The sequence below is a fragment of the Halyomorpha halys genome, unplaced genomic scaffold (assembly GCF_000696795.3).
Source record: "Halyomorpha halys isolate HHAL.00 unplaced genomic scaffold, Hhal_1.1 Scaffold530.1, whole genome shotgun sequence".
NCBI classification, from domain to species: Eukaryota; Metazoa; Arthropoda; class Insecta; order Hemiptera; family Pentatomidae; genus Halyomorpha; species Halyomorpha halys.
This window is the reverse complement of record NW_027114956.1, coordinates 345,268-357,192: the sequence shown is the minus strand read 5'-3', so window position 1 is coordinate 357,192 and position 11,925 is coordinate 345,268. Positions and strand designations below refer to the sequence as shown.

The window sequence follows — 11,925 nt, the reverse complement described above, 5'->3', positions numbered from 1 at the left end:
TTGAGTACTCAGAACCACTGCGAACTCGAAAGGAACGATCTGAGAGGTAGGAGCGGAGGGGATCGGTATTAGCAACACAATACAGTGGAGCAGCCGCTCGCGACTTTTTTGAGTCCCTCCTTTCCCAATTTTTTATTTATAATTTATTTATTGTTATTTACAACTGTATAAAAATATATACAATCAGTAAATTTGCTGTTAGTTTTACATGATACATACACGTTAGATTTACATGATAAAAACGTGTGGAAAATCTACCCATTGATAGAACTCCAATAAAATATCTAGAGGAAAAGATCTCGATACCATCTTCTTTCCAGACACCTCGGAGGATTATTAGGTAATGAAGGAGAAGTCAGGTTAGAAACATGTGGGTGGTTGGGAAGTTTATCATGGAATTGGCAACATATATAGCATTGAGGTCCGAATGAACAACTTGATTTGTGACAAAGTATGTAGCCTTATGGATTTGAGACTGTAAGGATTGGATTCGGAAACTTGGAGGCATTTCATAGTTTAGTGGAGCCCCGAAGCTCAACTCCAGAAAGGTCCAGGTAGGCCTTATAATTAATAGTCATGTTGATCAACTCTTTTGTAATAGATTGGAAGTTTAGACCGTTTGTCTACTAAGTGTTGTAATAGTCTTATATAAAGATTCTATGTCAGTCGTTTGTCCAGATGTAGTCCTAAGTAACGGATCTCACGACAGGAATAAGTAGGGTATTATTGAAGGATACTCAGGAGCAGGAGGTCATGTCTCGGGTACTTAATAGTAATATCCTTTATTTATTTTGGAACAAGTAGCATTGTAATAATAATCTATAGAAAAAAATGTGGGTTTTAGAGTAATAGATTGACAAAAAAAATTAACAGAATGGTATATTTAGAAAGAGATTTGGAAATATAAATCATATTTAAAATATAGAATTTATTAGGAATTAATTAATTTAACTTATAATATTGATTTTAATAGTTAATATCAATTATTAATCTTAGATTATGCTATTTTATGGATTGAGTTAATTACAATTATACCTTGTAATTGTAAAAAAAAGTGTATTAACAATTACTCTTTATGGCTATCCATTTTCTATAAAAATAAATTTATGAAGATGGTGAGAAATGAATTATAATATACCGTAAAATGAGGTGAAATTGTGGCAAGTGGGATCAGAATAGGTCAATACGGAATTCGGCAAATTAATCCTCTCTGGTGTTGATTTTGAAAGTTATTAGTTTTTCCATCTAACGTGGCGCAGTGGTATGTTTGTACAAATTAACAAGCGCTATCACACCCCTCCAAAGCCTTCTAAAGTTTTACAATTTAAAAAAAAATCACTATTTCATAAATATATTGCACCTCGAGGTATGAAGAATTAATTGTATGCACTAGTAAGTAACATATGTTTATTCACCTACTTTTGGGTTTTTTTCAGAACCTTTCCTGACAATAATTAGTATTAATATTAATAAGTATTAATAATATAATAAGTATTAGTACTTATTAGAGAAATGTTTTAGTCATCCATGCTGGCCAAATACATCGGGTTGCTACATTACACTGCATAATCAATATATGATTGGACATATATAAATTACATATATTTATATGCTATAATAAAAAAAGAAATAAAACATTTTTTTCCCCACAGTTTCCTTTTACAATCAACTACTACATTTTATCATGTCACTATGTCACCTGCAGCAAATTTACTTGTTGTATATATGTGTATACAGTTGTAAATAACAATAAATAAATTATTAAAAAAACAAAACAAAAAAAAAACAGTACTAATGACATATGCGGGTTACATATGTCTGTAAATAATGACCATATCACTCCATCACAAACTCTTCACTCACACATAACATCCATTGAAGAATGGTGTCACAACTGGAGAATCAAAATAAATCCCTTCAGATTACCTTACTGTCCGTCGTAAACCTTTACTCTCCTACCCTACTATATTTCTTTTTAATACCCCAGTAAAACAAATTCGCGCCTTAAGACTCCATTTCGATAACAGACTTACTTGAAATCCCCATACTAGACTGAAACGACAAGAAACTGCTCGTAGATTTCGATTACTATAAAACCTACTTGACTATCGCTCTAAACTTTCCATTTAATACAAAAAACTATTATACACTATGATAATCAGACCTATTTAGACATAAAGACCTCAATATCTCAATCGTTGCATATTTGGTCCGAAATAGGCCAAATATTCTCCTTTCATACCAAAATCCCTTCCCACTAAAACCCATTAGTTCTTAATCTTTTATCCGTAACAATCTCTGATAATCCTCTGAGACGTCTGAAAAGAAGATGGCCACGGATCAATGATTGAAGTTCCACCATTGGGTGGCTCCTTTCGAAGATTATCATGTGTTCAGAAACTTTATCTAGTGTATTTTTTTTGTACATAGTTGTAATAAAAAAAAAGTCAATAAGTACATTATTGAAACAATGCCCAAGATTACTTGTAGTGTTATTGAGCTAAAAAAGGATATATGATGAGGTGGTAGCCGGACGATTTCCTAATACTAAGTTACATGTAAGTTATTGTAACTAATGATTAAATATTAAATAAGATGTTATACCTTATTGTTGAACTCAATATTGGTCCTGATGGGCCTGTGGTGCAGTGGCTGAGGTGGCCTGAAGTTGTTCCCCAGTGGGGCTTTGTCGTCGTTCCCTTCCCCCTGCATGAGGCGTCGCATCCCGTGTAGCTACAAGAACAGGGTAAGAACTCTTATATTAGACAGATCATAACAAAAAAAAAAAAAAAAAGAAAAAAAAAGATGAATATAAGTACTAAAATGATTTATAACCAATGGATATTTTTATGTTTTTAAGTTTAAAAATATTCTATTAATTATATATAATAAATATATTCTACTTACAGTTTCTGTCAATGCTTACGTTTCGGCATCATACCGCAATCTAAGGGTAAGATGGCCGAACATTTAGTTGTCAAGTGGCTTATTGGGTTTTAATATAAACCAGAAACACACTTTTGCGAGATAATTCACATTTTGAAGGTGCATAAAAGTTCAATACTTTAATATATTTTGAAATTATGGAGTTTTAAACTTGGAATTCTTAAGAGATTATTTTTGGTAGATGAACTAAGAACAGTTCAAAATAACCTGTCCTAAACAATGATGGAAACATCCCGGCATTTTAGCCCACACGTAAACAGCCATTACCTATACATATTAAGGAAAAGTATTGTCATGTTTTAATAATAAAGAATTAGCCATTTAGTGTGGATTAATTTGAAATTAAAGTGGAAGGGTGAATGAAAGTTGTCTGATGCGTACACCCTACCGGATTTTCCTGATTATAACTGGTTTACAGGCAATTAAAATCCATTATTTCTTCCTTTTTATTCACTCGCAAGGTAAAATTTCATTTACAACGACTTAAATTAAAAAAGATTAACATTACAGATTTCTTAAAATCGAATTGATTATTAAACAGGCAGCGTTTTGGGCTCAATATTGCCATTACCCCATATATTCCTCTTCATCATGAAACATTCCTAGCACATTACCGCCATCCTTTCATCTAACGTACATCATTCACAAACGTACAAAGGCACTTCTCCCTTGTTGCAACAAATGCAAAGATGTTACCTTCACCCTCCGGTATCTCGGCATTCTCTTAGGTTGATGAAATGGCATTCTACCTTGAAATCCACGAACTAGACTTAAATGAAAAGAATGTAACCGACGATTTGGACAGTTATATGGACTGCTAAGAAGAAAGGACAACTTTCAATTGAAAACAAATTACTACTTTACAAAACAATAATAAAATCTATTTGGACTTATGGACTAGAACTGTAGGGGATAGCTAAAAACATCAAACTAGTTCATTTTTTCAGTCCAAAGTTCTCCGAACAAACAAGGCGACGAACTCACCACTCTACGTTTCTAACGAGACCATTCTCACTGACCTTCACGTTCCGACTGTAACGGACCATATTCATATGACAAACGGATTCACAACATACTACATGGACATTTCAATAAATTTTTACAACAGATGGAAACAAATGACATCCCTGACTTAAATTGGCTCGAGGTGAATATGAGTTGGATTAGGGACCTCCTAATGCAATCAAATAATTTACTTGGAAGTGTCAGGAGGATGCACCACTGGGTTTTGTTTCACTCATGCCAACCCATGCCATGCCTGAATAGCTCCTTTGATTATTGTAACAGATTTACAAGTGCAAATAAAAAAAAAAATGTAGATATAAAAAAAAAAGAACTTCTGGCAATGGTCAGATTCTCCACTCAAGTAATGAGCGTCTGTGGCTAGCATCATATAGCTTATGATTTTATTTGTGACAAAGTAAGGAGCATTGAGGACTTTATCCAGATTGTCCATCTGCAGTCCAAGGTAGCGGATCTGTTCAACTGGGGTAAGAGAAACATTATTAAAGGAAACTGTAGGGCAGTCCTGTAGGTTTACGATGAATTCTTATATTACGGTAATTTTATTTAATGTAAAATTTTACAGATTTTAATCTCTTCCTCTCTTTTTTTTCTGTATCCTTCTTTTCCCCGCTGTACCTTAGGGTATCCCTATACTGCGGTACGTTCCAAACATCCTAACATTTTGATATTCCATCAATAAAAGACATGGTCCTCCTGCATCACAGGAAGCAAGTTCACTCTCTCTCTCTCTCTCTCTCTCTCTCTCTCTCTCTCTCTCTCTCTCTCTCTCTCACACACACTCATCCTCCACCGGGTTTTAATATTAGTGACGTGGTTGGGAGAGTCCCGGAGTCATGCTCTTTCCTCCCTAACTGGGAGGAAGAGCTTGGTCTGGAGTTATGGCAGGCTGAATGTAAATATTTTAAATTGAAATATTTTTGTTTAAGATATTTTTTTACCTTAAGTTAAAATTTGTTTTTATTATTAATTTGTAATTTATAATTTTTATTTATATCTCTTTAGGCCTCTGGTTCGGAGCTCGTGGAACGATATCTACCACAACTAGGAGCTTCATGGAGGAACTTGGGGTCGATATCCAGGACGTGGCTATGATAACAAAAAATATAATACTCGACTACCTGGGAATCACACTGATGATTAATACAATCATCCAGAGGAAGGATGACACGCATACAATGCATATTTTGCTTGTTATTATATTATTTTTTTATATTTATTATAAATTTATTTTTACATATATTTGTTTTTTTTGTATATATTTATTTATTAATTTTTTTATGTAAGTTTCTCCCTTTGTACAGTCTGAATGAGCTCTGTGATCTCTTTCGCCATTGTCCATAAACATAAGACTGAATAAAATTTACACAATAAAAGAAAAAAATTAAAAAATGCCTTATATTCCTTTTTTATTTAAATCTTAGTTCAAACAGTATATACGTATAACGAGGTAATTACTTTTTCAACATTGACCACTACCTGGGATAAGACAATAAAGGTGTAGAGACTAAAGATACCGGGGGAGAAAATACGGTTCGAATAAGAAGCCTGGAACCGAGGAATGCTATCTCCCTCTAGCGGAGTTAATTACAAACCAGGGAAAATTTTACCCGGCGGAGCAATTCCCGATGTCGTAAATGGCATTTGTCGGATATTTTATTTTTCTTTCTCATCTACTGGACATCGGAATCTAAGGCAGTTATATACCCGGGCAGTCATATCCTCTGGGGGACCTTAACGACAAATTTTATAACTATATGGATGTAAAAATAAATATAAAATATTAATAAAGAACAAAACAATGTATAAATAAATATATTTCTAGTGGCTCTAAAGATTATGGCGATTATTGTCATCATAACAAGTTATTGTGGTCCATTTGTTAACGCCATATTTTATAATTAATTAGTATTTTATCGTAAATAGTATTTAATTAGTATTAGTGTTTAATTTGATCACATTTATTGTTATTTATATTTGGATTTAGTTATTAGAGATGAAATATATGTATTTATATTTATGTGTTATAATTAAGTACCATAAACAGTTGCTAAGGGTTGATAACCGTTGCTAAGACGTAGCCTAGCAACAGGCCGACCATCTTCGTTTTTTAATTAGTTAAATTTTCATAAGCCATCGATTACATGCACGCTAGAATGTGATGTAAAGCAGGGCCACTGAGTCCACTAAGGGACTGGCCATGGAGTCCATCGGACTTCTGACCAAATCACCTCCTCGCACAACCACTGGTCTAGTACTTTCTTAGTAATGAAAGGTAAGGGGTGCAGAATTTTTTATACTGCACCCATCACACTTCATGGATTGTAGCGGTACAATGTTTTTTTTTTATTGCAGTTTTAAATTTCAATAAATATTTAAATTAACCAGAAGATCCCCCATCTAGCTTCCTTTTGATATTTATGAGAAGGTTGTCATTTTTTTGTGTAATTCAATTTTGACTGTACAATTGATGAAGGAATGGTGGCGTTTAGTGTTTTCTGAACTTTAGTTATTCATTAAAAATAAAATAAAAGTAATCTTCATTGGAAATTCAGAAGATAGAGAACTATTGTCCTATTGGACAACAAAGCTAATTAACAGAAGAAGAAGAGAGAAGAAGAAGCGAGGAGTGGGGGTAAAGTTTTAAAGTCCGCCGGAGTTGTCCAATCAGATCTCTAATTGCGGAGCGGTGTTTGACCACGTGACTGGACTTACGGTGCACCGGCTTCCCCGGCCTTTCCCTTTCCAAAACATAAACTTAGTGGCCTTAAATCCACAGGTCCAGTAACACTCCTTCAGGCGAAAAAGGAAATGCTTCCGACAACATAGCGTCTCTGTTATGTTTTATTCTCCTTTTGTTATATTAATAATTGTTATTTAAACTGGTTCTGCGCTATATTATGTACTAGTTTATTGCTTTTAAGCTAAATCTAGACTTCTATCATAATGTTAAGTTGTTTTCTGATCGTGAATCTTTACATAAGGAGTAAGGTGCGGTCAGTGAAGTGAAGAAAGAAAATGAGCAGAACTTATTTTTCATCGAGTTCAAGCGTTCTGCCTTAATGCATTGGCTTCACCAGGGCTAAGTGCAAATCAAGATAACTATAGAATAAAAAAAAGAACACAATAAAAAAAAGGAACATGAAATTTTAAAAATAGGAGTAGGAGTCAAGGAACTATGTAAGAGAACACGAAAAAGTAAAGGTCAGTAAATACAGTATTAATTTAAATTTACGATATTAATTGTATAATATATGTTCAAAAAGTATGGAAATGAATAACGTTTGAGTTCATTTTTTTTCTACAGTGAAATTCTATATAGCGGACTCTTACTAGGAAGATAATTTTCTGGTTTTACTGAAGTTTCCATCAGTAAAGAGTTAATGTAATAAGAATCCAGAAATGAAATAATGAAAGTATTTACATAGCATGACATCAGCTATGATGCCTCGTAAATTCGAAGAAAAAAACAGTTATACAATTTTTATACTAAAAGGAAATTTAGCAATATCCTCAAAACATCACGTATAAACCATCGTTTTGTTAAACATATGATATAATTTTTGACCAACACAATTTAGCTCTGGAATCGTAAGTTCATAAATTTATATTTTATTACAGTGTCAGTTATACAGAATTATATATATGAATGAATTATTATGAATACTAATTAATATCACACAATCAATATCGTAAATTTAAACTAATACTGTAATTATGAAAATATTTATAATTATGATAAAAATAGAACGATGGCGCGGAGTGACCGAGAGTGGGACTTCTGAAATTATTTTGATTCCAAGCAATGCTGTCAGTGCTTTAAATTGACTATACATTAAATTTAAATTTGAAGTAATTAGTAACTCGGGCTCTAGAAATATTCTTTATTTCTAGATAAGTCTGTTCAACTTATCATTCCATTTGGAGTAATCCTAAGTTGTGCTCTTGAAATATTCTTTATTCCAACCACTCTGGTCAGTCCAACTCATCATTCCATTTGGAGCATTTGTAAGGTGGGCTCTTACAATCGTTTTCGTTCCAAACACTCTAGGCAGTCCAGTTTATCATTCCATTTGGATTAATCCTAAGTTTTTCTCTAGGAATACTCTTTATTTCAAGTTCCCTAGTCAGTCTACTTCATCATTTCATTAGGAGTAATCAGTAAATAGGACTGTTTAATTATTCTTTACTTCAAACACTCAATTCAGTTCATTTTATCATTCCATTTGGAGTAATCCTAAGTTTTTCTGTAGTTCTACCTAAGTTCTGAATACTCCTTATTTCAAGTTTCCTTATCAGTCTACTTCAACGTTCCATAAGGAGTTATCTATTAGTAGGGCTCTTGAAATTGTTTTTATTCTAAACACTCTGATCAGTACACTTAACTGATCATTTCATTAACAGTGTTCTTAAAATTGCCATCATTCCAAACACTGTAGTCAGTCTATTTTATCATTCCGTTAAGTGTGATGCTAAGTGTTTCTTTGGAAATATTCTTTACTTCAAGGGCTCTAATCAGTCCACTTTATCATTGCATTAGAGTTATCGTAGGTCATCTTTATATCACCGTGTGTGTTTGAGGAAAGTGTCCACCCTCACCCTTTTACAAAAATTCAAGACGCTATATGAGAAATTCAATATGCAATCTAGTGGAAGATATATGAGGCAGTTGGCTTTGGTAGCCATCTTCGCTCCTACAAATGAAGTGTGAACAGCATCTCAGGAGCCGCACCATTTTTGGCTGAGATCAACGATTCACCAAGAGTGAATAAACAGCCAACTCAGGCAAAGGGACGGAGGCAGGATGAAAGAGGAAAGAGAAGAAGAATATGAACTTTCAAGATCTCAATAGATCACCATGTGACCTACGATATCTTCAGCCAAACTACAGCATTTATTATTATATGTGATACCATTTATTATTTCATGTAACCCCAATACAATCCACAATCAAAATTAAATACAAAACCACATTGTACAACCATGTGGCCAACCCCCATATAGCCATTTGTCTTATAATATATTTCAAGAATAGAGGCTTATATCCCTATATCATTCAATCATTCTTCATTTAATTTAAAATCCATTAAATACAATTCACTCTAAATACTTATACTAGCGATGCTATTAGATTATAATTAGTTCGGATAATATCCCCAACATTTAACCCGGGGAATATCTAAATTAAACACTAGCTATTACATGAGTTCCTTTTTTACTAATTTGCAGGTAATTACTGAAATGGTAATGAAATTCAAACTTGTAAGCATCAAGAATGAGTTCGTTCGGTTTGGTTGGGAGCGATCATTGGGGAACAGCTTCAATTTGGAAGGTGGTTTAGGACCGGGCTGAGAACACTATCAGCTTTCAATCTGGCCCCGGTATGAAATTAGCGAAGCCAATAAAGTTAGGATGAGGTTAGGTCGGGTTCCCCGCCTCACAATTTCTAAAGGAACACACACATCTCACACCGTCACAGGCGGAGCCAGGTAATCCTATTAGATATCGTTTACCTGCGGTAAGCCGGCTTTCACAAGTTCCCTTCTCAGTTACCTATGCAAGGCTCCGATCCGTAATGGAGAAAATAAATACTTGCCCTATGTTCACGACTTAGTTCCAACTTGGGAACTTAGAAGCCCCGAGCAGGTCGCTGCTTAATTTCTCTCCTTTCGGGACTTATAAGAAAACTTTAATGTGCTTAGTGACAATTTTGCCCTATACTGATGCTAAAGATCTTTCTAATTCAAAACTTTCTTGTTTAAACATATTAGAAATTAAATGAAAATAGTTTATTATTATGGGACTAGGTCTCTTTAGAACAACTACCAAGGTAATTTCAATTTTATAATAACATTTATTGGCCAAGAAAAACAGTGTGGCCACACTTAATTATAACTTATATACAGCGAAGAAAAAATAAATAATTTAAAAACTGACTAAATAAAAAAACAAAACCAAAAGTAATTACAAAATATCTGTACTATTATAATAATAGATTAGATTGGTGAAGTAAAAGGTTGTTAAATAGAAGGGTTTTAAACGAAGGAAGTGATATGTTTGCTAGAGCAAATGGAGTTCCAGAGATATTCAGCTCGTGTAAAAAACGTTAACGTTTACTTAATATAAATTACAAAATGTTTACATTTACATAATTTAGATACTGTTACGTTTAGAAGACATTATATGAATCTCATATTTCCAAGTTTTTTTTTTTTTGTTCAAACACTGGTCTACTACTCTAGATCTAGGTGATATAATGCTATGTATACCGCTGTCTTATACACCTGTGGTACAAGTGTTGTGAATAAACTATACTACCCTCCCAATACCATTTAATGGGTTTTGACTCTTAAACAAGTGGTATCACCTATATCTGCTAGGAAAAATCTCTTTGCGAGGGAAGGTGCTGATCCCTTTCTGATCCTTGTCACCCCTGAGGTCAAAACAGTTGTTTCCAAGTTACATAAAGACTTTTATAATACCCAAGATGGTTAATACATCTATGCATAGTAATAATCCTTCTTTTCATCATAAGATTTTAGGATACGACAGGTGATGTCCTGTCTTATTACCTTGAGTTTTATAATCAATTTAATTAATTGTAACGTCGTCATATATCGACCAATACTGCTTATAAGAGAATATTTTAGTAGTAAGTTAAGAAAGACTGTATCAGAGAACGAAAAAACGCCAACTACAATACAATGTAGAAGAACGACGTAGGAATCCAACGATTTTTGTTTCTAAAATAAACCTAAATATTAGAAAACCTAATTCAAAACTATGTTTAAAAGTATGCCTCAAGCCATGTAAAAGTAAGCCTTTGCAAACGAGTCCCCAATTTTTCGATCTATCTACTAGAGGTCCCTTATTCTAAGTTTTTCTCCAGGAGTATACAAATATTATTGTCTTGTTTTAAAGAGCCCTTGAGTTGAAAAAAGGCACTGATTTCAGACCACTTATTGATTACTTTAATAAAACTATGTATAATTACTAGTCAAATTTGATGAATCTGGCAAGTATAGGTAGGAGGAATACAAAATGGTAGCAGTTTCAAATTGTAAAAAAAAATAATTAATTTTTCCTTCATAGATACTTGAAAACTACCAACAAAACTAGAAAATCTATAAAACATCATTTAAAGTTAATTTGCTAAAATATTAACCATATTAGAGCTCTTTACATAATAGAAATAATAATAATTTCGTAGGAGTAGTAGTTTTTATGACGTTTGACAAAATAAATTCACAGATTGTTAATTTCTAGTAGTTCGGATAATATTTGTCAAATATTTGTCAAAAGGCAATCGTATTTGTATGAGGCATCGTCAACTGGCCTTATTTGTGGGTGTAGCTCAGTTCCCAAAGACGAGACTATATTGTAAACCTCTTCAACATTATTGAAGGGGTTATTTCCAAAACTGTTTCAATCAATCTTTTATGGTTTTACAGGAGTCACAAATTTGTTGTGATTGATCTAGGTAGCCAAATGAGTTTGAATCTAGTTTTATATTGGACTTTTACAGAAAAACCTTGAAAAATAACTTTAAAAAAAAAACCTTTTATGAAAAAAGCAGATACCACTGGTATTGTGTGTCGCTGCGGGGCACACCACAAACCCGCAACACATAGGAATGTTGCGCTTACAGTATATCACTGCGCCTTTCTAGCTTCAGGTTCTTTTAAGAATATATTTTATATTATAAGCTTATGTAAGCAAATATTATTATAATATATACATATGTATCCAATAAAAACATAAACCTTTTCTTAAATTATATTTTATACCACATTTGTAATTACATATAAACATATTGTGATTAAATATATATTTATATGATTAAATATATATTGTGACTAAATAAACCTATGAAATTAAATATTAAAATTAAAACCTATATTGAAATTAAATATAAGCTTTTTGTTGAATTATATATTATACCAAATTTTAAATTAT

General features: G+C 32.9%; 1 protein-coding gene across 1 annotated transcript in view; it reads right to left on the bottom strand.

Moving 5' to 3' along the window:
• CARPB (Carbonic anhydrase-related protein B) overlaps positions 1 to 11,925 on the bottom strand; it is a 359,623-nt gene that overhangs the window by 13,027 nt on the left and 334,671 nt on the right. The window contains exon 9 of the mRNA XM_067052029.1: positions 2,605 to 2,733. Within this exon, the coding sequence (XP_066908130.1) occupies positions 2,605 to 2,733 (129 nt within the window). The remainder of the gene's footprint in view (positions 1 to 2,604; positions 2,734 to 11,925) is intronic.